This window comes from Rhinopithecus roxellana, chromosome 2 (genome assembly GCF_007565055.1).
Source record: "Rhinopithecus roxellana isolate Shanxi Qingling chromosome 2, ASM756505v1, whole genome shotgun sequence".
NCBI lineage: Eukaryota > Metazoa > Chordata > Mammalia > Primates > Cercopithecidae > Rhinopithecus > Rhinopithecus roxellana.
The window spans coordinates 105,671,192-105,698,761 of NC_044550.1; the positions used below are offsets into that span (position 1 = coordinate 105,671,192).

The 27,570-nt window shown below is 42.5% G+C and overlaps 1 protein-coding gene across 1 annotated transcript; it reads left to right on the forward strand.

The window, feature by feature from the left end:
- Positions 1 to 1,034: 1,034 nt before the first annotated feature.
- On the forward strand, positions 1,035 to 22,173 carry TRIML2 (tripartite motif family like 2). The gene is made up of 7 exons (XM_030925701.1): positions 1,035 to 1,220; positions 1,453 to 1,548; positions 4,805 to 4,999; positions 6,589 to 6,729; positions 8,428 to 8,450; positions 8,613 to 8,713; positions 21,605 to 22,173. Exons 1-7 carry the CDS (start codon positions 1,035 to 1,037, stop codon positions 22,171 to 22,173), a joined length of 1,311 nt encoding a protein of 436 aa, XP_030781561.1.
- Positions 22,174 to 27,570: the final 5,397 nt, after the last annotated feature.

Genomic DNA, 27,570 nt, shown 5'->3' on the forward strand with positions numbered 1-27,570 from the left:
ACTCCTCAAGTTTTATTTCGGAAACAAAATTATGGAGAAGAGTGGCTTGGTGTCACTGTTTGCAAATCTGTTTAATGGATGGCTTCTTAGAAGAGCCGTTTTCGGGCTGGCGCGGTGGCTCACGCCTGGAATCCCAGCACTTTGGGAGGCGGAGGCGGGCGGATCACGAGGTCAGGAGATCGAGACCATCCTGGCTAACACGGTGAAACCCCGTCTCTACTAAAAATACAAAAAAATTAGCTGGGCGTGGCGGCGGCGCCTGTGGTCCCAGCTCCTCCACGCGGGAGGCTGAGGCAGGAGAATGGCGGGAACCCGGGAGGCGGAGCTTGCAGTGAGCCGAGATCGCGCCACCGCACTGCAGCCTGGGGGACGGAGCGAGACTCCGTCTCCGAAAAATAGAGGAGCTGTTTTCACTTTGCTTCCCCGTTCCTTCCGTTGCAGTGTGTTTTGAGCCGCCTTGTAGTCCCAGCTACTCCAGAAGCTGAGGTGGGAGAACCGCGGGAGCCCGGGCGTTCACCAGAGGCTGCAGTAAGCTGTGGTCACCCCACTGTACTGTAGACTGGGCGACAGAGCAAGACCCTGCCTCTCAAAGGGAAAGTATTTTAATAACTTTTTCAACTAGTTGTGGGTTTTTTCTGTAATTCTATCAATGAACTTCTTTCGTACTTTGCCTTTTGAGCACTGTTTTCCCCCAAATGACTCATAGGTGCGTGCTGTTCCTTGTACTTAATTTTCAGCCTATTGCTCAAGATTGTCAGAAGACCTGAGAGGGAGCCCCGCTGATCTTAGAACACTGGCCTAACTCTATCTTTTCCCCAAGCAGGCAGCCGCCAGAAGTTTGTTGGATTTGAGGAGTCCAGAGCGCCGACCCGCTCTGTCTGCGTGGACTCTTTCCTTGGATCTTTGTGGACCCTGAAGTTGCCAAGTGTGTGTGCCTGCTCCAGAAAACAAAGGAAGCCACCATTGTTTCTCATTCAGAGTGCAGGGAAATATCTCAGCAGAAGCAAACAGTCCAGTCTTCAACACCTCCCAGGATGTCCAAAAGGCTCAGCCCTCAGTTACAGCACATCAGGGAAGATGCCTGTTGTGAAACACACCTGGAACCGATACAGCTGTTCTGTGATGTTGACCAAATCATCCTCTGCAGCAAATGCTTCCAGTCCCAGGAGCACAAACATCACATGGTGTGTGGGATACAAGAGGCTGCTGAGAATTACAGGGTAAGAGTCAGGCAAATCCCAAAACACTGGCCCACTCCTATACGGATGAAATGGGCAGATATTCCTCCAAAACCATTATCTTAGTTGATGTTTATTAGATAAGTTCATTGAACCTTCAACCTAAAGGCTAAGAAAATATACACTCAGAGTTGTTGGCTGTTGAACTCTAAGGTTAGGAATCCAGCTGTTGTAAATCAATGATCTCACCTGGAATTCTGTGCTTTCTCTCTAGAAGTTATTCCAGGAAATACTGAACACATCGAGGGAGAAACTTGAAGCAGCTAAAAGCATATTGACTGATGAGCAAGAAAGAATGGGGATGATTCAGGTCAGTGCTTATCGTGATTCTTGGGGGAAAATTACCAGTAATGTTGTTAGAAAATAGTGTATCATAAAGTCAAAAGACAAATCACAAAGCAGGAAAAACATGTAAAATCTATAGGAAGGAAAAGTGCTAATATCTTAATGTATAAAAAGCTCTTTAAAGTCAGTAAGAGGCTGGGCACGGTGGCTCATGCCTGTAATCCCAGCACTTTGGGAGGCTGAGGTGGGTGAATCACTTGAGGTCAGGAGATGGGGCCAGCCTGGCCAACATGGTGAAACTCCGTCTCTACTAAAAATACAAAAAGTAGCTGGGCGTGGTTGCACGAACCTGTAACCCCAGCTACTCAGGAGGCTGAGGCAGGAGAATTGCTTGAACCAGGAGGGGAGGCAGAGACTGCAGTGAGCTGAGATCACACTACTGGACTCCAGCCTGGGCCCCAGAGCAAGAATCCATCTCAAAATAAAAATAAAAATAAAAAATCAGTAAGAAAAAGACTAGAAACTTAGTTTTGAATAATGATGAAATAAGAGTTTGCAGAAAAGAAAGTGTAAATATATTTTAAATATATTGAAAGAATCTGAACTTTTGTTCACGGTAAGAGAAATACAAATTATATTGTGAGTAAAATGGCATTTGCAATGCTATTTGCAATGATCAAAAAGATGAGTGACACCATTCGTAACAATGACATAGGAGAATGAGCATCTCTTGTTCTTCTGGTTGCCACATAAATTCTGAAACCCTTTAAAGAGTGATTTGAGAATCACTCTCCAGATTCGAGGGTTCACCACCTGTTAGGCACATTCCACTTCTAATTTCAGACTGTATCTTCATACTTAATCCTGTTCTGTGCAAGGTATCTCCGATTCTGGGTCTTTTCTCTCCCTCAGTTTTTAAAGGAAGTAAATGCCTACTTGGGGAAGATAGTGGAGGAGAATTGCCTGGCTAAGTAAGTAAGAATTTTTCAGCCGATCCCCCTTTTTTTCCAAGTTTCAAGCACCACATGTTCAGCAAATACTGAGATCTCACTGTTTGCCAGGAACTGTGCAAGCTGCTAGGGGCGCATCAATGGAAAACCAAAAAAAAAAAAAACCAGTTCTGCTTTTGTGGAACCTAAATTCTAGTGGAAGTAAATAAAATAAGTTTAATGTATAGTTTTTTTTTTTTTTTTTTTTTTTTTTTGGAGACGGAGTCTCGTTCTGTCGCCCAGGCTGGAGTGCAGTAGCTGGATCTCAGCTCACTGCAAACTCCACCTCCCGGGTTTACGCCATTCTCCTGCCTCAGCCTCCTGAGTAGCTGGGACTACAGGTGCCCACCACCACGCCCAGCTAGTTTTTTGTATTTTTTTAGTAGAGATGGGGTTTCACCGTGTTAGCCAGGATGGTCTTAATCTCCTGACCTCGTGATCCGCCTGTCTCGGCCTCCCAAAGTGCTGGGATTACAGGCTTGAGCCACTGCGCCCAGCCTAATGTATAATATGTTACATGGGAAATGTTTTAAAAAATTTTTTTAAGTGAGAAAGAAAGCAGTGTAGTTAGCTTTCAAATAAAGTGATCAGAACCTTGTTATTCAGAAGGTGGCACTGAAGGAGGTGAGGGATTGAACCATGCAGTTGTCTTGGGGAGGAATATTCTACGCAGAGGGAAGGCCTGGAGGCTGCCATGTCCTGGCTGGAGCTGTGTAAGGACATGGGAGCTGTAGGTGATGAGATCAGAAGCAGATGGTCAGTCATTCAGGGTGGCTAGCCTTCAATGAAATACAAGGTTCAAAACCCCTGGAAGGTTTCGCCCAGAAGACTGACACGGTTTAACTTCCGTTTTCATAGAAACATGCTAGCTGCCAAATGAAAATAGACATTGAGATAGTAAAAGCAGAGGTGGAGAGACGTGTAAAGGGACTTGCAATAATTAGGGAGAGATGATGGTGAGCTGGGGGACAGGTAAAGAGGTGATGAGAAGTGGTCAGGTTCTTGATAAATCTTGATTTCATTGAATCTTTTTTTTTTTTTGAGACGGAGTTTTGCTCTTGTTGCCCAGGCTAAAGATCAGTGGCTCGATCTCACTGCAACCTCCGCCTCCCGGGTTCAAGCGATTCTCCTGCCTTAGTCTCCCAAGTAGCTGACATTATAGGTGCCCATCATCATGCCCGGCTAATTTTTGTATTTTTAGTAGACACGGGGTTTCACCATATTGGTCAGGCTGGTCTCGAGCTGCTGACCTCATGATCCACCTGCCTCAGCCTCCCAAAAGTGCTGGGATTACAGACGTGAGCGCCTGGACGATTTCACTGAATCTTAAATAGCTTAATAGAGATGCTATTTAAGCATCTCTAAGATGACTACTCCCAAATATATATCCCTAGCCCAGACTTCCAAAAGGTAATAGACTTCATGTCCAATTTCCTACTTACTATCTTTACTTGGATGTCTAATTGACTAAGCAAATTCATCACATCCCTAACTAATGCAGACTCCTCACTTCTGAAATCCAGCCCTTCCATAGATTCTCTCTATATATTTTGATAATTCCATTCTTCCAGTTGCTTAGCCTAAAATTTTTGGTGTCCATGACTTCTTTTTTTCCCACACCTCTTACCCAAGCATCAGCAAATCCCATTGGCCCTTTTCCAGCGTCCCGGTCTCCTCCTCTGTGTTGACAGAGGCTGTAGCTTCCTTCGTTTTTCCTTATTGATGAACATTTCTCCGTCTGCATTTTATGTTGTAAAATTGTGTTGATGTCTTGGCTGATGTTGACTCAAATTCCATTTGTCCTTTGGGTTTATTCCTTCTGTACTTTATATTTCCTTGTCTTTTTGTTTTTTTTTTTTGTTTTTTTTTTTTTTGAGACAGAGTCTAGCTCTGTTGCCAGGCTGGAGTGCAGTGGCAAAATCTCGGCTCACTGCAAGCTCCGCCTCCCGGGTTCAACCGATTCTCCTGCCTCAGCCTCCCAAGTAGCTGGGATTACAGGCATGTGCCACCACACCCAGCTAATTTTTGTATTTTTAGTAGAGACGGGGTTTCACCACATTGGCCAGGATGGTCTCGATCTCCTGACCTTGTGATCTGCCCACCTTGGCCTCCCAAAGTGTTGGAATGACAGGCGTGAGCCACTGCGCTCAGCCTTCCTTGTCTTTATATTGGGGTTAGAGATGGAAAGAACACATTGTGGTCAACGTAAGATACATATATATAACTATTATAATGTGTGTGTGTAGTGTTAATCATGTTTAACCTGAAGCCTATCATGTCTATATGAGGAAGGAAGAGGAACAAAATTTTAGAAGGATGATTGAGTCTGAATATAGTATGAGACTCCGGTTGCTGAATGAAGAGTGCGAGCTGAATCTCCAGAGAGAGCGAGAATGTGTGTCTGACTTGAACTTGAGAGAAGGCCTTCTGAATCAAGTGATCAAGCTTGCCACAGAGCTAGAGGAGATGTTCCAGGAAATGCTGCAGGTGAGATGTTGAAAACAACATCCTCTTAATATTTGAGAAATGAGCAAAAGAAGAGCTGAGCATTATGTCAGTTCCAGAGTAACATATCCAGTGACAACCACACATGTATTAAATGAATTACATACCTACCTGGCAACTCTATTTCTGTGAATTTATCTTCACATGCATATAAAAAGACATAAATACAGCACAATATACCTATAAATATATTTGTACACACATTACTGTATTACACTTCAAATATGCTGACACACGTAGAAAAAGATACCTGGATGAGGCAACACTGACACTGAGTTTCAGTTCCGAGCCGTGGTTTAGAATTCTCCTTCGAAGCCAGATGAATGGAGTTCCTATCTGAGTCAGCTGTTTCCTGGCTCCTGGGTGGCCTACGACGTGCTGCTTAACTTTTGACTTGGTTCCTTTAGCTGTAAACTGCACATAACAATGGCCCCTCATTTATAAAATTATTGTGAGATTTGAGTGAGGTAATCTGCTAAGCTTGTTAAACAGTGTCTTGCTTCATGTTAAGCAGTTGATGAGTAGGAGATATTACAATTATAACATTTATTCATAGCAAGAGGTTAGAAACACCCTGTATTTATCAATAGAAGACTCACAAAATGTGCTCCGTACATACACGGAAGAATGCTCTTCAGCCTGTTAAGATGGTGTCACAGCTCTGTGTGTATGAATAAGGAATGTTCTCCAAGGAAAAAGTAAGTTGTCGGATTAGTAATCAAATATAATAAACTATCACTTATGTTTATGTTAGTTCCCCCTAAATAACATACTCACGTTGCTTATGTGACTACCTATGTGAAGTATACTTGGAAGGATAAAAAGAAAACCGATATCAGTACATAATTGTGTATTTCTTATTAATCTATATAACTTAATTTTAATTGATTTCAAGTTAATGAAAAAATAGGGAACCTTCTGAACAGCCACAGAAAAAACATGAAATGTTTTAGGTACATGTTAATTTGAGTAAGGGCTGCATGTACCCACATCTGTGTCAGCTTAAACATACATAATGGGGTCAAAGAATCAGCTGTCTCTTGAGAGGACTCCTGCTTCAACAATATCATGGTCTTGCCTAATTATGTCTATTCCTGGGGTAGCAGGCAGAAAAGCAGGTTTGGTTTGTTTTGTTTTGTTTTGTTTTGTTTTCTTTCTTTGAGACAGAGTCTTGCTCTGTTGCTCAGGCTGGAGTGCAGTGGCACCATCTTGGCTCCCTGCAACCTCTGCCTCCCGGGTTCAAGCAATTCTCCTGCCTCAGCCTCTTGAGTAGCTGGGACTACAGGCGCCGCCACCACCCCTGGCTGAGTTTTGTACTTTTAGTGGAGACCAAGTTTCACCATGTTGGCCAGGCTGGTCTCGAACACCTGACCTCATGATCTGCCAGCCTTGGCCACCTAAAGTGCTGGGATTACAGGCGTGAGCCACCACGCCCAGCCAAAAAGCAGGTTTTTAAAGACATGGTTGAATTAATCAATAGGAGAAGTTACTGAACTCTTGTTCCTGAACTTGAGGTTGTTAAATAGTAACAAAGAAAAAAAAAAAATAGTAACAAAGAGATGCTTCTGCAGAGACTGAGCCATGTGGGGAGAGAGAACATGAAGAAACTGAAAGAGAATGAAGCCAGGGTTTCTGAACAGATCTGCAGCCTCCAAAAGCTCACCACGGAGCTTGAGAAGAAGTGTGGGGAAGGCGCCTTAGCATTGCTCAAGGTAAGATGCTGGGGAAAAGAAAATAAAATTCATTCCAGTATTTGAGAAATGAGGAGTGGACAGTACTCATTAGGGGTTGCCGCCAGAACACAATATCCAATGATCTTCAACTACAAAAGAAGACTGCACGACTATGCTTCAGCTGCCAAAAGCATCAGGAACGGTCGTAGCTTTGTGGGACAGTGGAGCTGTATCATGAGATTAATTCTCACCTTAAAGCAGTAAGTTTGGATTGAAACGTGGCACAGTGTGGTTAATAACTGATTCGTCAAATTATGATACATCCATACAATGAAATATTCTGTAATCATAAAGAATAAAACAGCTCTATAGGCACTAAAAGAGTATCTTCAAGCACTCGAGTGAAAAAGAAAGATGCAGACCGCTTTTTGTTTGATCTTTCGATAATAAGTATATACACACACATATACATGTGTGCTTGCTAACATCCACAGACTTTCTGGCAAAAAAATATAAATATATAGTCATCGGCGATAATCTTGAAACAAGGGTGAGATTATCTGCTATGGTCTGAATGTTTGTGTCCCTCCAAAATATTTATGTTGACATCCTTTTCCCCAAGGTGATGGTACTGGGAGGTGGGGCCTTTGGGTAGTGAGTGGGGCTTGGGGGCAGAGCCGCTGTGAAAAGGATTAGGGCCCTTATAAAAGAGGCGGAGGAAGACCTTGCCCCTTCAGCTTATGAGGCTGGAGATGGAGGCTACCTAGGAGGGCTGGAGCCCTCACCAGACACTGAATCTGCCGGTGCCTTGATCTGGAAATTCCCGGCCTCCAGAACTGCAAGAAATGAATTTCTGTTGTGAAGAAGCTACTCAGTCTGTGGTAAGTATTTGCATATTTTGAATTTTGTACAGTAACATACATTTCCTTTTCAGAAAGTGGGTTATCTTTTTTTTTTTTTTAGATGGAGTCTCGCTCTATTGCCCAGGCTGGAGTGCAGTGGAGTGATCTTGGCTCACTGCAATCTCTGCCTCCCGGGTTCTAGCGGTTCTCCTGCCTCAGCCTCCTGAGTGGTTGGGATTACAGGCGCCCACCATCACACCCAGCTGATTTTTGTATTTTTAGTAGAGATGGAGTTTCACCATTCTGGTCAGGCTGGTCTCAAACTCCTGACCTCAGGTGATCCACCTGCCTGGGCCTCCCAAAGTGCTGGGATCACAGGCGTGAGCCACTGCGCCCGGCCTTACTGTCTTTTTAAGACTGTACATATCCCTCTGCTAGGCTTACAATTGCAAGTGAATGCGCTCATCTGGAAAGCGTCTGCAGGTCAATCCTTAGGAATCAGTTCAGTCCTTGAGCATGCAGGCAGGTGTGGCTCTGCCTGCCTCCCACTGCCCTCCCAGCCAGCAGCCCCTTGACCTGCTCAACTCTGGCCACCCCCTGCATGGAAAGCAGATAGATGCTCGCGTTCTGAAGACTGAGAAATGATGGCTCTGAATAAGATGACTGGGGTGAAAGATAGAAAACATTTCCCTTGGGGATACAACAACATGATTTCATGCATTTTTCTGACTTTTTCTGTTTCCATGTTAGAATTTGTTCATCTGATAACTAGCATTATGAGGCTGAAGACATGACATGGAAATTGAGGTTATTGTAGGGGATATTTTCCTGGGCACAGATTGCAAAAGACGGCTCAAAAACCCAGTAGTAACCTGGTCTCTTTTCTTTCCCTTAGAATGCAAAATACTCTTTAGAAAGGTGAGTTTTCATTTTGGATACAATTGGGTCAGAACCAGAGTCCAATAAGATGTTGATTGGGATAAGGAGAGTGCATTTGCTGGTAGGATGTAATGGGATCCATCTACTAGACCAAGGGGTCTGTGGTCTGTGCAGATGACTGAGGCTGTCCTTTCCCTTCAGGAGCAGGTCACTGCTGCTTGAGCGTCTAGAGCCCGCTCATATCACAGACTTGAGTTTATGCCACATAAGAGGATTCAGCAGCATGTTCAGAGTACTCCAGAGTAAGTTGACACATGTGAACGCTCACATGGCTCTGTTCTGTATTTGAGAATCGGGTGACCTTCCTGCCATAAATGGAAACAAATTCCAGTAATTTAAAAATTTTAGGCCAGCATAGTGGGTCACTCCTGTAATCCCAGTACTTTGGGAAGCCAAGGTGGGCAGTTTGCTTGAGGCCAGGAGTTTGAGACCAGCCTAACTAACATGGTGAAGTCCCATCTCTACAAAAAACACAAAAATTAGCCAGTTGTGGTGGTGCACGCCTGCAGTTCCAGCTCCTCGAGTGGCTGAGGCAGGAGAATTGCCTGAACCCGGGAGGCGGAGGTCGCAGTGAGCTGAGATCACACCACTGTACTCCAGCCTGGGCAACAGAACGAGACTCTATCTTTTTTTTTTTTTTTTTTTTTGAGGCGGAGTCTCGCTCTGTCGCCCGGACTGGAGTGCAGTGGCCAGGATCTCAGCTCACTGCAAGCTCCGCCTCCTGGGTTTACGCCATTCTCCTGCCTCAGCCTCCCGAATAGCTGGGACTACAGGCGCCCACCACCTCGCCCGGCTAGTTTTTTTTTTTGTATTTTTAGTAGAGACGGGGTTTCACCGTGTTAGCCAGGATGGTCTCGATCTCCTGACCTCGTGATCCGCCCGTCTCGGCCTCCCAAAGTGCTGGGATTACAGGCTTGAGCCACCGCGCCCGGCCGAGACTCTATCTTAAATAAATAAAAATTTTAGGAGACTGGAGAGCTTAATATGTTGTACATATTAGATATCGATCAAGAAAATAACTGTATGATCTTATATGAAAGCTTTTCCCATGCAAATTCTTTTTTATTTATTTATTTTTTTGGAGATGGAGTTTCACTTTGCCCAGGCTAGAGTGCAGTGGTACGATCTTGGCTCACTGCAACCTCCCCTTCCTGGGTTCAAGCGATTCTCCTGCCTTGGACTCCTGAGTAGCTGGAATTACAGGCATGCACCACCACACCCGACTAGTTTTTTGTATTTATAGTAGAGACGAGATTTTACCATGCTGGTCAGGCTGGTCTCGAACTCCTGATCTCAGGTGATCTTCATGCCTTGGGCTCCCAAAGTGCTGGGATTACAGGCATGAGCCACTATGCCTGGCTGCAGATTCTTTACCAGTTTCCCAGCCATGAAACATGATTGCAGGCAGATTCCACTGCCGAAAAATGTAAACTTCTAGGGGGAGAAATTCAGCACGTATAACAAAGGGTTTGTATCTCCTTTCCTTATCGCTTTGCCTTTTCCAGAACGTCCTATTGATGGAATCCTCCAGTGGGTGGCCTTCCGAGGCTGACAGCAGACTGCAGTTGAGATACAGAATGTCCAGACTGCTTCATGTATCAGTAGTTTGCTTATTTTCATTGTTAAGATCCCATTGTAGAAATATACTATAATTTATTTATCCTTTTGCAATTCTATGGACATGGGTTGTTTCCAGCTCTGTGCTATAAATATTAGCATGCAGGTTTTTCTGTGGGCATAGCTTCACAGTTCTTGATTGACTATCTAAGGGTGAGATTGTCAAACTTGTTTTCCAAACTACCTGTGCCATTTTGCCTTCCCACCAATAATGTGCAAGATTCAGTTACTCTATATTCTCATCAGCATTTGGTATTGTCAGTTTGTTTTACTACATCCAACCCAATAGATGTGTAGTGGTATCTCATTTTAATTTGCATTTCCAGAATGACTAATGATGTTGAGCATATTTTCATGTGTTTATTTTCCCTCTCTCTCTACTTTGGTGAAATACATGTACAAACCCCTTTTTAAAATTGGGTTGTATGTTTCTTGAGTTTTATAATTTCTTTATATATTCTGTTTAGCAGTCATTTGTCAGATATGTTTTGCAAATATTTCCTACCAGTTTGGTTTATATTCTCATTTTCCTAATACTGTCTTTTGAAGTGTAGAGGTTTTGCATTTTGATGAAGTTCAATTTATCAATTTTTTTCTTTTATGATTTGTGCTTTTTGTGTCTTATTTGAGAAATTTTGCCAAAGCCAACAAAGATTTCCTTCTAAAAGTTTTATGGCTTTAGGTTTTACAGTTTTAGGTTTTACATTGTGGCCTATGAACCATCGAGAGTTAATATCTGTATACAGTTCACAGAATGGTGCAAACCCTCTCCTCCCCCCACCTTTCATTTTTACTTTTTGTCACATGTGTATCCATTTGTTCCAGTTTCATTTGTCAAAAACGCTACCCTTGTTCATTCAATTTACTTGGCCCCTTTGTTGAAAATCAACTGGTATATGTGACCAGATGTATTTGTGACTCTAAGAGGTCTATTGGTGGTTGACTTTATCCATGTGACCAGATGTATTTGTGACTCTAAGAGGTCTATTGGTGGTTGACTTTATCCATGTGACCAGATGTATTTGTGACTCTAAGAGGTCTATTGGTGGTTGACTATCCATGTGACCAGATGTATTTGTGACTCTAAGAGGTCTATTGATGGTTGACTATCCATGTGACCAGATGTATTTGTGACTCTAAGAGGTCTATTGATGGTTGACTATCCATGTGACCAGATGTATTTGTGACTCTAAGAGGTCTATTGATGGTTGACTATCCATGTGACCAGATGTATTTGTGACTCTAAGAGGTCTATTGGTGGTTGACTATCCATGTGACCAGATGTATTTGTGACTCTAAGAGGTCTATTGGTGGTTGACTATCCATGTGACCAGATGTATTTGTGACTCTAAGAGGTCTATTGGTGGTTGACTTTATCCATGTGACCAGATGTATTTGTGACTCTAAGAGGTCTATTGATGGTTGACTATCCATGTGACCAGATGTATTTGTGACTCTAAGAGGTCTATTGGTGGTTGACTATCCATGTGACCAGATGTATTTGTGACTCTAAGAGGTCTATTGGTGGTTGACTATCCATGTGACCAGATGTATTTGTGACTCTAAGAGGTCTATTGGTGGTTGACTATCCATGTGACCAGATGTATTTGTGACTCTAAGAGGTCTATTGGTGGTTGACTTTATCCATGTGACCAGATGTATTTGTGACTCTAAGAGGTCTATTGGTGGTTGACTTTATCCATGTGACCAGATGTATTTGTGACTCTAAGAGGTCTATTGATGGTTGACTATCCATGTGACCAGATGTATTTGTAAGAGGTCTATTGATGGTTGACTTTATCCATGTGACCAGATGTATTTGTGACTCTAAGAGGTCTATTGATGGTTGACTATCCATGTGACCAGATGTATTTGTGACTCTAAGAGGTCTATTGATGGTTGACTATCCATGTGACCAGATGTATTTGTGACTCTAAGAGGTCTATTGGTGGTTGACTATCCATGTGACCAGATGTATTTGTGACTCTAAGAGGTCTATTGGTGGTTGACTATCCATGTGACCAGATGTATTTGTGACTCTAAGAGGTCTATTGGTGGTTGACTATCCATGTGACCAGATGTATTTGTGACTCTAAGAGGTCTATTGGTGGTTGACTTTATCCATGTGACCAGATGTATTTGTGACTCTAAGAGGTCTATTGGTGGTTGACTTTATCCATGTGACCAGATGTATTTGTGACTCTAAGAGGTCTATTGATGGTTGACTATCCATGTGACCAGATGTATTTGTGACTCTAAGAGGTCTATTGATGGTTGACTATCCATGTGACCAGATGTATTTGTGACTCTAAGAGGTCTATTGATGGTTGACTATCCATGTGACCAGATGTATTTGTGACTCTAAGAGGTCTATTGATGGTTGACTATCCATGTGACCAGATGTATTTGTGACTCTAAGAGGTCTATTGATGGTTGACTATCCATGTGACCAGATGTATTTGTGACTCTAAGAGGTCTATTGATGGTTGACTATCCATGTGACCAGATGTATTTGTGACTCTAAGAGGTCTATTGGTGGTTGACTATCCATGTGACCAGATGTATTTGTGACTCTAAGAGGTCTATTGGTGGTTGACTATCCATGTGACCAGATGTATTTGTGACTCTAAGAGGTCTATTGGTGGTTGACTATCCATGTGACCAGATGTATTTGTGACTCTAAGAGGTCTATTGGTGGTTGACTTTATCCATGTGACCAGATGTATTTGTGACTCTAAGAGGTCTATTGGTGGTTGACTTCATCCATGTGACCAGATGTATTTGTGACTCTAAGAGGTCTATTGGTGGTTGACTTTATCCATGTGACCAGATGTATTTGTGACTCTAAGAGGTCTATTGGTGGTTGACTATCCATGTGACCAGATGTATTTGTGACTCTAAGAGGTCTATTGATGGTTGACTATCCATGTGACCAGATGTATTTGTGACTCTAAGAGGTCTATTGATGGTTGACTATCCATGTGACCAGATGTATTTGTGACTCTAAGAGGTCTATTGATGGTTGACTATCCATGTGACCAGATGTATTTGTGACTCTAAGAGGTCTATTGGTGGTTGACTATCCATGTGACCAGATGTATTTGTGACTCTAAGAGGTCTATTGGTGGTTGACTATCCATGTGACCAGATGTATTTGTGACTCTAAGAGGTCTATTGGTGGTTGACTTTATCCATGTGACCAGATGTATTTGTGACTCTAAGAGGTCTATTGATGGTTGACTATCCATGTGACCAGATGTATTTGTGACTCTAAGAGGTCTATTGGTGGTTGACTATCCATGTGACCAGATGTATTTGTGACTCTAAGAGGTCTATTGGTGGTTGACTATCCATGTGACCAGATGTATTTGTGACTCTAAGAGGTCTATTGGTGGTTGACTATCCATGTGACCAGATGTATTTGTGACTCTAAGAGGTCTATTGGTGGTTGACTTTATCCATGTGACCAGATGTATTTGTGACTCTAAGAGGTCTATTGGTGGTTGACTTTATCCATGTGACCAGATGTATTTGTGACTCTAAGAGGTCTATTGATGGTTGACTATCCATGTGACCAGATGTATTTGTAAGAGGTCTATTGATGGTTGACTTTATCCATGTGACCAGATGTATTTGTGACTCTAAGAGGTCTATTGATGGTTGACTATCCATGTGACCAGATGTATTTGTGACTCTAAGAGGTCTATTGATGGTTGACTATCCATGTGACCAGATGTATTTGTGACTCTAAGAGGTCTATTGGTGGTTGACTATCCATGTGACCAGATGTATTTGTGACTCTAAGAGGTCTATTGGTGGTTGACTATCCATGTGACCAGATGTATTTGTGACTCTAAGAGGTCTATTGGTGGTTGACTATCCATGTGACCAGATGTATTTGTGACTCTAAGAGGTCTATTGGTGGTTGACTTTATCCATGTGACCAGATGTATTTGTGACTCTAAGAGGTCTATTGGTGGTTGACTTTATCCATGTGACCAGATGTATTTGTGACTCTAAGAGGTCTATTGATGGTTGACTATCCATGTGACCAGATGTATTTGTGACTCTAAGAGGTCTATTGATGGTTGACTATCCATGTGACCAGATGTATTTGTGACTCTAAGAGGTCTATTGATGGTTGACTATCCATGTGACCAGATGTATTTGTGACTCTAAGAGGTCTATTGATGGTTGACTATCCATGTGACCAGATGTATTTGTGACTCTAAGAGGTCTATTGATGGTTGACTATCCATGTGACCAGATGTATTTGTGACTCTAAGAGGTCTATTGATGGTTGACTATCCATGTGACCAGATGTATTTGTGACTCTAAGAGGTCTATTGGTGGTTGACTATCCATGTGACCAGATGTATTTGTGACTCTAAGAGGTCTATTGGTGGTTGACTATCCATGTGACCAGATGTATTTGTGACTCTAAGAGGTCTATTGGTGGTTGACTATCCATGTGACCAGATGTATTTGTGACTCTAAGAGGTCTATTGGTGGTTGACTTTATCCATGTGACCAGATGTATTTGTGACTCTAAGAGGTCTATTGGTGGTTGACTTTATCCATGTGACCAGATGTATTTGTGACTCTAAGAGGTCTATTGATGGTTGACTATCCATGTGACCAGATGTATTTGTAAGAGGTCTATTGATGGTTGACTTTATCCATGTGACCAGATGTATTTGTGACTCTAAGAGGTCTATTGATGGTTGACTATCCATGTGACCAGATGTATTTGTGACTCTAAGAGGTCTATTGATGGTTGACTATCCATGTGACCAGATGTATTTGTGACTCTAAGAGGTCTATTGGTGGTTGACTATCCATGTGACCAGATGTATTTGTGACTCTAAGAGGTCTATTGGTGGTTGACTATCCATGTGACCAGATGTATTTGTGACTCTAAGAGGTCTATTGGTGGTTGACTATCCATGTGACCAGATGTATTTGTGACTCTAAGAGGTCTATTGGTGGTTGACTATCCATGTGACCAGATGTATTTGTGACTCTAAGAGGTCTATTGGTGGTTGACTTTATCCATGTGACCAGATGTATTTGTGACTCTAAGAGGTCTATTGGTGGTTGACTTTATCCATGTGACCAGATGTATTTGTGACTCTAAGAGGTCTATTGGTGGTTGACTTTATCCATGTGACCAGATGTATTTGTGACTCTAAGAGGTCTATTGATGGTTGACTTTATCCATGTGACCAGATGTATTTGTGACTCTAAGAGGTCTATTGGTGGTTGACTATCCATGTGACCAGGTCTATTTGTGACTCTAAGAGGTCTATTGATGGTTGACTATCCATGTGACCAGATGTATTTGTAAGAGGTCTATTGGTGGTTGACTTTATCCATGTGACCAGATGTATTTGTGACTCTAAGAGGTCTATTGATGGTTGACTATCCATGTGACCAGATGTATTTGTGACTCTAAGAGGTCTATTGGTGGTTGACTTTATCCATGTGACCAGATGTATTTGTGACTCTAAGAGGTCTATTGGTGGTTGACTTTATCCATGTGACCAGATGTATTTGTGACTCTAAGAGGTCTATTGGTGGTTGACTTTATCCATGTGACCAGATGTATTTGTGACTCTAAGAGGTCTATTGATGGTTGACTATCCATGTGACCAGATGTATTTGTGACTCTAAGAGGTCTATTGATGGTTGACTTTATCCATGTGACCAGATGTATTTGTGACTCTAAGAGGTCTATTGATGGTTGACTATCCATGTGACCAGATGTATTTGTGACTCTAAGAGGTCTATTGATGGTTGACTATCCATGTGACCAGATGTATTTGTGACTCTAAGAGGTCTATTGATGGTTGACTATCCATGTGACCAGATGTATTTGTGACTCTAAGAGGTCTATTGGTGGTTGACTATCCATGTGACCAGATGTATTTGTGACTCTAAGAGGTCTATTGGTGGTTGACTATCCATGTGACCAGATGTATTTGTGACTCTAAGAGGTCTATTGGTGGTTGACTATCCATGTGACCAGATGTATTTGTGACTCTAAGAGGTCTATTGGTGGTTGACTATCCATGTGACCAGATGTATTTGTGACTCTAAGAGGTCTATTGGTGGTTGACTTTATCCATGTGACCAGATGTATTTGTGACTCTAAGAGGTCTATTGGTGGTTGACTTTATCCATGTGACCAGATGTATTTGTGACTCTAAGAGGTCTATTGATGGTTGACTATCCATGTGACCAGATGTATTTGTAAGAGGTCTATTGATGGTTGACTTTATCCATGTGACCAGATGTATTTGTGACTCTAAGAGGTCTATTGATGGTTGACTATCCATGTGACCAGATGTATTTGTGACTCTAAGAGGTCTATTGATGGTTGACTATCCATGTGACCAGATGTATTTGTGACTCTAAGAGGTCTATTGGTGGTTGACTATCCATGTGACCAGATGTATTTGTGACTCTAAGAGGTCTATTGGTGGTTGACTATCCATGTGACCAGATGTATTTGTGACTCTAAGAGGTCTATTGGTGGTTGACTATCCATGTGACCAGATGTATTTGTGACTCTAAGAGGTCTATTGGTGGTTGACTATCCATGTGACCAGATGTATTTGTGACTCTAAGAGGTCTATTGGTGGTTGACTTTATCCATGTGACCAGATGTATTTGTGACTCTAAGAGGTCTATTGGTGGTTGACTTTATCCATGTGACCAGATGTATTTGTGACTCTAAGAGGTCTATTGGTGGTTGACTTTATCCATGTGACCAGATGTATTTGTGACTCTAAGAGGTCTATTGATGGTTGACTATCCATGTGACCAGATGTATTTGTGACTCTAAGAGGTCTATTGATGGTTGACTTTATCCATGTGACCAGATGTATTTGTGACTCTAAGAGGTCTATTGGTGGTTGACTATCCATGTGACCAGGTCTATTTGTGACTCTAAGAGGTCTATTGATGGTTGACTATCCATGTGACCAGATGTATTTGTAAGAGGTCTATTGGTGGTTGACTTTATCCATGTGACCAGATGTATTTGTGACTCTAAGAGGTCTATTGATGGTTGACTATCCATGTGACCAGATGTATTTGTGACTCTAAGAGGTCTATTGGTGGTTGACTTTATCCATGTGACCAGATGTATTTGTGACTCTAAGAGGTCTATTGATGGTTGACTATCCATGTGACCAGATGTATTTGTGACTCTAAGAGGTCTATTGGTGGTTGACTTTATCCATGTGACCAGATGTATTTGTGACTCTAAGAGGTCTATTGATGGTTGACTATCCATGTGACCAGATGTATTTGTGACTCTAAGAGGTCTATTGGTGGTTGACTTTATCCATGTGACCAGATGTATTTGTGACTCTAAGAGGTCTATTGGTGGTTGACTTTATCCATGTGACCAGATGTATTTGTGACTCTAAGAGGTCTATTGATGGTTGACTATCCATGTGACCAGATGTATTTGTGACTCTAAGAGGTCTATTGATGGTTGACTTTATCCATGTGACCAGGTCTATTTGTGACTCTAAGAGGTCTATTGATGGTTGACTATCCATGTGACCAGGTCTATTTGTGACTCTAAGAGGTCTATTGATGGTTGACTATCCATGTGACCAGATGTATTTGTAAGAGGTCTATTGATGGTTGACTTTATCCATGTGACCAGATGTATTTGTGACTCTAAGAGGTCTATTGATGGTTGACTATCCATGTGACCAGGTCTATTTGTGACTCTAAGAGGTCTATTGATGGTTGACTATCCATGTGACCAGATGTATTTGTAAGAGGTCTATTGGTGGTTGACTTTATCCATGTGACCAGATGTATTTGTGACTCTAAGAGGTCTATTGATGGTTGACTATCCATGTGACCAGATGTATTTGTGACTCTAAGAGGTCTATTGATGGTTGACTTTATCCATGTGATCAGGTCTATTTGTGACTCTAAGAGGTCTATTGGTGGTTGACTTTATCCATGTGACCAGGTCTATTTGTGACTCTAAGAGGTCTATTGGTGGTTGACTTTATCCATGTGACCAGATGTATTTGTGACTCTAAGAGGTCTATTGATGGTTGACTTTATCCATGTGACCAGGTCTATTTGTGACTCTAAGAGGTCTATTGGTGGTTGACTTTATCCATGTGACCAGGTCTATTTGTGACTCTAAGAGGTCTATTGATGGTTGACTTTATCCATGTGACCAGGTCTATTTGTGACTCTAAGAGGTCTATTGGTGGTTGACTTTATCCATGTGATCAGGTCTATTTGTGACTCTAAGAGGTCTATTGGTGGTTGACTATCCATGTGACCAGGTCTATTTGTGACTCTAAGAGGTCTATTGATGGTTGACTATCCATGTGACCAGGTCTATTTGTGACTCTAAGAGGTCTATTGGTGGTTGACTATCCATGTGACCAGGTCTATTTGTGACTCTAAGAGGTCTATTGGTGGTTGACTATCCATGTGACCAGGTCTATTTGTGACTCTTAAGAGGTCTATTGGTGGTTGACTGTATCCATGTGACCCAGGTCTATTTGTGACTCTAAGAGATCTATTGATGGTTGACTATCCCTTTGCCAATAGCACATTGGCTTGAATGATAACTCTGTAGGAAGTCTTGGAAGCAGGTACTGTGCATTCTCCAAATGTATTCTTTTTCGGAATAGTTTTGGCTACTGTAGGTTGTTTGCTTTTCCACATAAATTTTGAAATCAGCTTGTTGGCTTCTTCAGAATGGACCGCTGGGATTTTTATTGATATTACATTGAATCCGTAGACCAATTCGGGAAGAATTGACATCTTGACAATATTTAGTGCTTACAGTCCAGGAATACAAAATATCTCCATTTATTTAGGTCTTAGATTTCTCACATTAGTGTTTTGTCACTTTCAGCATACAAATGTTATATGTATTTGGAGATGTATCCCTAAGTATTTTATGTTTTTTAGTGCCACTGTAAACGGTATTTTAAAATATCAATTTCTAATGGACATTTCATTCATTTCTAGTTCATTACAAGTATATAGAAATGGAATTGTTTCATATATATTGACATTTGTACCCTATTACTATGCAAAACTCACTCATTAGACAGTGGATTTCTGTAAATAGATCCTTCGGGATTTTCTACAGTATGTGAGTATGGATGGTTTATTTCTGCCTTTCCAGTCTGCAAGCCTTTTCTGTATTTTCCTTGCCGTATTCTACTGGCTCAGACCTGCAGTGTGTTGAATAGAAGTGGTGAGAGCGGACACTTGCTTATTCTTGATCTTAGGAAGAAAGAAGACATTAAGTCTTTACTGTAAATTCTGATACAGCTATAGGGCTTTTTGTTGTTTTGTATTTTGTTTTTGTTTTTTTTTTTTTGAGATGGTGTCTGGCTCTGTCACCCAGGTTGGAGTGCAATGGTGAAGTCTCGGCTCACTGCAACCTCCTCCCAGATTCAAACGATTCTCCTGCCTTGGCCTCCTGAGTAGCTGGGACTATAGGCGCGTGCCACGACACTCAGCTAATTTTTGTATTTTTAGTAGAGACGGGGTTTCACTCCATTGGTCAGGCTGGTCTCAAACTCCCAACCTCGTGATCTGCCTGCCTCGGGCTCCCAAAGTACTGGGAATACAGGCGTGAGCCACCGCGCCTGGCTATAGGTTTTTTTAATGACTGCCTTTCATCAAATTGAGGATGTCCCCCTTTATTTCTGGTTTACTAAGAATTTTTATCATGAATCAATGTTGAATTTGTCAAGTTCTTTTTCTCTTGAGATGTTCCTGGTTTTTCTTCTTCAACCTTTTCTTGTTGTTGTTGTTTTTGAGATGAGTCTCGCTCTGTTGCCCAGGCTGGAGTGCAGTGGCACGATCTCGGCTCACTGCAACTTCTGCCTCCCAGATTCAAACGATGCTCCTGCCTCACCCTCCTGAGTAGCTGGAATTACAGGCTGCCACCAGGTCCGGCTAATTTTTGTAATTTAATAGAGATGGGGTTTCACCAGACTAGTCTCGAAGTCCTGGCCTCAAGTGATCCGTCCGCCTCAGCCTCCTGAAGTGCTGGGATTACAAGCGTGAGCCACTGTGCCCGGCCACAGCTGTGCATTTTTCCAAAGATAATTTGCATTTGTTTCTGCCAGTCTCCTGGAAATACTGAGAGTCTCAGACAATTTATTTAAAATTCAAGACATGTAGCTTTTGAGACCACCCTAATAATGTGAATTGGCCTTCAAATTCAGAGATTTAAGTTAATTAAATTTACTGCAATCAAATAATAGAAATTAAGTTGGATTCCTCGTTACAGAAAGTAGGAAATAAAGGCTTTCCAGGTTTATGGCTTGGACAGCTGAAGCAGTAAGGGAGCTGTGAACTCCCTTAGTGGAGACTGCAGAGGGCTGGCCTTGCAGTTCCATTTTGGGTATATTATGTCTGAAATTCCTGTGTTTTTTCCAACTGGTATTTTGCTGTTTATAGAGTGAGTCATAAACACAGGGAAGGTCTTTGAAACTGAAGCACAGTTACCTGGAGGTGGCGAAGGAGAATCTACTACTTGAAAGGAGTCCCAGGAGCAAGCCCTGTGAAAGGTCCCAATAGTTAGAGGTTGGGCAGAAAGAGGAACAGAGACAGGAAGAAGGTGTATTTGTGCAGGTATGAGGAATTCATTGAGCCTGCCTGTTCTCAGCGTGAGTTTCTGGAGGGTCCTCACAGGTGTTCTCTCCTCCACTGATGAATTCTCTGATGTACTGCCTGATGTCCAGGGCCTGTTGTCAGCAATTTCCAGGCCTCTATGTTCCCTGTGGAGATATTTAAGATGTGTAGAGTACGTCATCGGGAGGGCCATGAATGAGTTGCTGCTAGCTTACTCCTCTGTCCGCTCCAGGCTTGGAGATCTGTAGAAGACCAGGGTTGGGTCCCAAGTGATATCTGGGTAGAACTTGGCACCAGGAAAGTTTGACAGCCTCTGCGGTGAAGGTGTTTTTTTGTTGTTTGTTTTGACATGGAGTCTTGCTCTCTCGCCCAGGCTGGACTGCAGTGGTGCGATCTCGGCTCACTGCAACCTCCGCTTCCCGGGTTCAAGCAATTTTCTACCTCAGCCTCCCGAGTAGCTGGGATTATAGGCGTCCGCCACCACACCTGGCTAATTTTTGTATTTTTTAAATAGAGACGGGGTTTTACCTCTTGGCCAGGCTGGTCTTGAACCCCTGACCTTGTAAGCCACCGCGCCTGGCCGGGTGACGGTGTTTCTAAACCTTCCTTAGCCCATTCGCCTTTGTTTTATTCTTCCTGCTCAGGCAGACTGTGTCCCTTTCCTTATCTTATGGACTTTTTCCTCCACGAGGTCCAGATTGAAGTAAAGTTTAGAGGTTCCTTTTTCTGGACCCTCCCAAATTGCCTCTCCCGTGTCTGGGCCTGGGGCTTGTGCCCACTCAGTGGGAAGCCCAGGCATGTTAGAAATCACGACTCTGGCATTGGCGTTGGTGAACTCCTGCGTTAACGAGGGTTTTCTCTCCTGGCAGGACATTTAACGTTGGATCCTGAAACAGCTCATCCCTGCCTGGCCTTATCTGAGGACCTGAGAACTGTGAAATTGAGGCATGGGCAGCAGGATGGGGCTGGCAACCCAGGAAGATTGGACTTCAGTGCCACGGTGCTGGCTGCGGAGAGCTTCACCTCAGGGAGGCACTACTGGGAGGTGGACGTGGAAAAGGCAACCAGGTGGCAAGTGGGCATATACCACAGCTCTGCAGACACGAAGGGCAGCACGGCCAGAGATTCCGGAGAGAAAGTCTTGCTCACAGGGTCGGTGATGGAGACAGAGTGGACCCTCTGGGTCTTCCCCCCTCTGAAAAGGCTCTTCCTGAAAAAGAAGTTGGACACAGTTGGGGTTTTCCTTGACTACGAACACGGGCAGATATCATTCTACAATGTGACCGAGACGTCCCTCATTTACAGTTTCTCCCATTGCGCCTTCCAGGGAGCTCTCAGGCCTGTGTTTTCCCTCTGTATCCCAAACGGAGACACAAGTCCAGACTCCCTCACCATCTCCCCACAATACGGTCCTTGTGATGCTGCTGTTAGCCCTTAATCTACTGTTAGCCCTTAATCTACTGTTAGCCCTTCATCTTCTGTGTGCAAAATCCAAGACCACAAGAGATCAGAAAGTTGGAGAACAAGACATTGAAATAATTTTTGTAAACTAACCCAATAAAAAGCGTTCCAGGAGTTGGAGCCTGATTTAATATGCGGAGCCTTTGCATTTGTGTAACTGTCAACGCAAGTGTGTGTAGTGGAAGAGGTTGCACTTAGCTTGAATCAGAATGATAATAACAGGGAAATCCTACACTAATGAGAAAAACGCATATGCATCGTCGGGTTGGGGAATTAGAGAAGAAATATAGTCTGGGGTCCTTAGAACTAGGTTAGGAACTCGATATATTTCGGAAAACATTTGCAGAATCAGGTATGATCAGGAATGAAAGCAGGACTTTAGATGTAAGCCACCATGAGGACCAGAGACATCCCATTACTGACAGTGAGTATCAGGACTTTCGAAATTTTTTATTCCAAATAGAGAATAATAACTTAATTTATACAGATATTTTATGTGGATAAGAAGGAGAAGTTGTGGAAAATGTGAGTATTTTAAAATTTTATTTTTCTTTTTTTTTTGAGACGGAATTGCGCTCTTGTCGCCCAGGCTGGAGTGCAGTGGCTTGATCTCGGCTCACCACAACCTCCCGGGTTCAAGCAGTTCTCCTGCCTTAGCCTCCCAAGTAGCTGGGGTTACAGGTGCCCACCACCACGCCTGGCTAATTTTTGTATTTTTAGTAGAAGCGGGGTTTCAACGTGTTGGCCAAGATGGTCTTGAACTCCTGACCTCAAGTGATCCCACCTGCCTTGGCCTCCCAAAGTGCTTGAATTACAGGTGTGAGCTACCGCGCCTGGCCTACCTCTTTCTGATAAGAACAATTTGATTTATTAGAAGAAGCCCAATAGGTAATCAGGTAAGTAATATCAATGATGCCTGGTGTTCACCCTGTTTCTCTATTTGGTGATCTCCTGGCAAATGCTTTCCCTTACATCCTTGCTCAGGGATGGCTGTATAATGCTGAGAAAGTAAGTATCTACATAGGGACTTTCATGTTTAAGTTTTATTATACTTTATCTCCTTTAATATTTTTAACAACCTATGAGTGTGCATTAATGTTATGACTCATATGTGGAAACTGATGCTCAGACAGCTGATTTGTTTTTTCTAATGTTATTTAGCTGTTATGTATCTAGTAACAAGGAGAAGGAATTAAATCCAGACCATCACTGCATCAAAAAGCAAGCTCTGCCTTGACTCCTATCACACAGGGATCTGTGGTAATGAGCATGACTAGGTGGAACGGTGGTTCGGTTTTACTCAGATGTTCTAAAAATGCAGGTCAGTTCCCACAGAAAACTGAAGCAGCATATCAGTTACACTGACCTGTAGGTAGGCTCTGGCTCGTGGAGGCCAAGTTCTTTAGGACGGGCAGAGGAGGAAGGAACGAAAGGCAAATGTCAGAAAATTGCCTCTATTGACTCATGGGAGTCAAGGAAGATGTAGGATCTTACTTGTCTGTCTTTTGGGGCAACATTTTTGACCATTTAGACCAAAATCTCTTCCCAAATACTTATAAAAAAGACGTGTGAATATTCATCGAGAACGTCTTCCCCACCCGGCCCGTGTTTTTATTGATTTCTTGGGGTAATTTAATTTGCTTTATGGGTAGAGCTGAATTAATGTGGAGTCGTAGTCAATGATGAATTGCTTGATAAAAATGAAAACCTACTTCCTCAATTTAGTTCTCTTCATCTTTCTGAATCACTACATTAACATCCCCTCTTGCCTGCAATTATAAACACAGCCAGGCTTTAATAAAGGGCCTCCTAAGCCCGCCTCAGTATCCTTTCTTCCTCACTCCTTTGCCATGTTTCTCCGTAGCTTCAGTCAGAGCCAACTAGATTCCCAAATGTGTCACTCTCGCAGGGACCCCGTGCATTCGAAAAGCTTCGGAGGCTCATTCTGACAGCACTGACTTTGGAGCCATCCTTTATTTTGCTGCCATTCTGTGTTCAATCCATCAGCAACGACTGTCGGCTCTACCATCCATATATGTTCCTCAGCAAACGCTCACCATCCTCCTCTTGACCACACTAGTTGAGACTCTGATCTTTCGTCTGGACCGCAGTGCTAGGCTCCAGCTGGCTGCCACCACACAGGCCTTTCCATCTGTCCTCCACAAACAGCGCCCTCCCTGAACATTCTCTCCAGTCCCCACTCAATCTCTTACCTCTTACCCTACATTATTTTCTTTGTAGCATTAACATCTGATTTAACATTACGTACTTCACTTCCTGTCTGGAATGGAAACCCCATGATGGCAAAGGCGTTAAATGAATGAACAAGAAACCCAGAAAGTGTTCATTAAACAATCCATGTATGTCAGGTATTTGCCTTACCTGAAGGCACAAAACAAAGGCCTCTGGCATTAATGAACAGGTGAGGCAGCCTGATTTTGAAGTTTTACAGTACAATGGTATCCAAAAAGCTCTCTACAAATTAGCTTTTGTTTGTTTTTGTCTTTGTTTTGTCAAACAGATAGCTACTTAGTGAAAGAGCTTCTCTAGTGTGCCTACAACATTTCATCATGACCCAGCAACCATTAAGTCTTGCCGAGGATGCCTCCTGAGTGCATGAAAGAAAAGAGGTGAAGGAATTAACAAAGTGATGGTGAATGAGAAAATTCCCAGGACGACAGCACCAGCCGGCCCCAATTACAGCAAAGGTGGAAGATTCAAGAAAGGTAACTTGAAGGAAAAAATAAATAGAACTGATTATTTCTTAGCTGTTTGGCTATGTCAAGAAAAGCTTCATAGCTCCATAGGACAGTATAAGGGATGAATTTGTGTTTGGTACACTAGGAAAAAAAAACCGAAACACAGAGAGAGATAACTGCAAACTCCATAAAAAACAAAGTTGTTGACGGTTTAATAAAATGTTGCTTTGACTATATTGGAATGATGTGGCAGGGAAGTTATCTGCAGCAAGTAAAAGGTAATCAAAGATAATCCTTTCCTTCTTTCTTTCTCTTTTTCTTTCTTTTCTCTTGACAGGGTCTCACCCTGTCGCCCAGGCTGGAGTGCAGTGGCACCATCATAGCTCATTCTGCAGCCTTGAATTCCTCCACTCAAGGGGTTCTTCTACCACAGCTTCCCAAGTAGCTGAAATTACAGGCATGTGCCACCACGCCCAGCTAGTTGTTTACCTTTTTGTAGAGATGAAGTCTTGCTATGTTGCCCAGGCTGGTCTCAAACTTCTGGACTCAAGCAGTCCTCCACCTTGGCTTCCCAAAGTGCTGGGATTACAGGTGCGAGTCACTGCAACTGGCCCATCTTTCCAATTTCTATTTCTATTTCCAATTTCTATTTCTAAGGAAATAGAAATAGAATGCCTCATTCTGTTTCCTATAGAATATGCATGATATTCCTTAACTTAAATGGAAGATGAGGGAATATCGTGTATATTCTATAAGAAAAAATTGAGAGTTGGACATGACTGTATCTAGATAGCAGGAATGGGGGAGGAGAGAGGAATGATTTTTTTTTTTTTTTTTTTTAATTATAAACCTTCAAGCACTTTTTGATCTTTGGTGCTAAAATATATGTTTTTTTTTTTTTTTTTGAGATGGAGTCTTGCTCTGTCGCCCAGGCTGGAGTGCAGTGGCCGGATCTCAGCTCACTGCAAACTCCGCCTCCCGGGTTCACGCCATTCTCCTGCCTCAGCCTCCCGAGTAGCTGGGACTACAGGTGCCCACCATCTCGCCCGGCTAGTTTTTTGTATTTTTAGTAGAGACGGGGTTTCACCAGGTTAGCCAGGATGGTCTTGATCTCCTGACCTCGTGATCCACCTGCCTTGGCCTCCCAAAGTGCTGGGATTACAGGCTTGAGCCACGGCACCCGGCCTATATGTATTATTTTGATGAAATTAAATTAAATTCAAAACAATGGATAATGGATAAATGATGAATTGTGTTTCTATTAAAAATGAAGAAAATTTTAGTGTTGGAGGTTACTAGGAATGTCAGATTATTTCAATGAAAATTATAAGGGATTTTTTTTTTGAGACAGAGTTTTGCTCGCTCTTGTCACCCAGGCTGGAGTGCAGTAGTGCGACCTCGGCTCTGGGATTACAGGTGCCCACCACCACACCCGGCTAATTTTTGTATTTTTAGTAAAGACAGGGTTTCAACTTGTTGACCAGGCTGGTCTCGAACTCCTGACCTCAGGTAAACCGCCCACCTTGGCCTCCTGAAGTGCTGAGATTACAGGTGTGAGCCACTGCAACCAGCCAATATAAGGGATTTTTTAAAAGGTATATTGACTAAGGTGTTACGAAGATTGTTGGCTCTCAGGAGAAAATCTATATACTTCCAGAGAAAGGCCAAAAAAAAAAAAGTAATATAATAGGGGAAACCTTACTAATTAAACAAGGAAAACGAGGAGACGCTAGCCAATAAGAGGCAAGTCATTGAAGACCTGGGAAATTAACAGACAAGTTTGAATTCTGGGCAAATAGAGTGAAAATTTGGTGAAAATAAATCAATAGATTATTCCAATTGCTCCAAGTTTGTAGAAGTTGGCACACTTAACGATACACTTAATAAAGTGAAAACAGTCTAATGTAGAAAATTATTCTTGTAACAACAAAACTTGAAAAAGAGAGAAAGAAAGAAAGAATGACCTGGAGCTATTCCCACTGGGCGTGGTCCTGAGGCCAGTAATCAGCTACTGGTTATTTAGTGAGTGATTTCGTCCTCCAGCAATACTCCAGCAATGTTTCCCTAAACTTGTGTCTAACTAAATGTTTGGCTTCCTAGGCTAATGGTTTGCCGGATTAATAGCTGTAAACAAATTGTGAGCAATTGTTTGAACTGTGAATGGATGGAAATTGTTTTGAATACTTAAAATTAATGGACTACAGTCATAGGCTGCCTAATGATGGCTCTGGTCAACAGCAGACATATAGGAAGGTGGTCCCATAAGCTTATAATACTGTATTTTCACTGTGCTTTCTCCAGGTTTAGAAACACAAATATTTACATTGTGTTACAATTGCCTACATTTGCAGTATAGTCATATGCTGGACTGGTTTGTACCAAGAGCAATAGGCTGTACCATATAATGTAGGTGTGTTAGGAGGTTACACCATCCGTTTGTGTAAGTACTCTATGATGTTTACACAATGCAAAATTGCCCAATGATGCATTTCTCAGCATATGTCCCCATTATAAAACAATGCATGGCTGTAAACTGATTCTTAATACTTTTAAAATACATTGATTTATCCCTTGGGGACACGGGACCTACCAGACCCCCAGGATCAGAAGATTGAGAGCATTGACTGTGAGGGAGACTCTGCTTTTCCCCCAGGGTAAAGATGTGTTATGCCGAC

Bases quoted from the DNA above. Each gene is read 5' to 3' on its own strand.
- TRIML2 (XM_030925701.1), top strand. From the start codon at position 1,035: ATGTCCAAAAGGCTCAGCCCTCAGTTACAGCACATCAGGGAAGATGCC. The intron at 1,549-4,804 runs GTCAGTGCTTAT...TATATGAGGAAG, and splicing joins AAAGAATGGGGATGATTCAG to GAAGAGGAACAAAATTTTAG. The intron at 6,730-8,427 runs GTAAGATGCTGG...TCTTTCCCTTAG, and splicing joins GCGCCTTAGCATTGCTCAAG to AATGCAAAATACTCTTTAGA.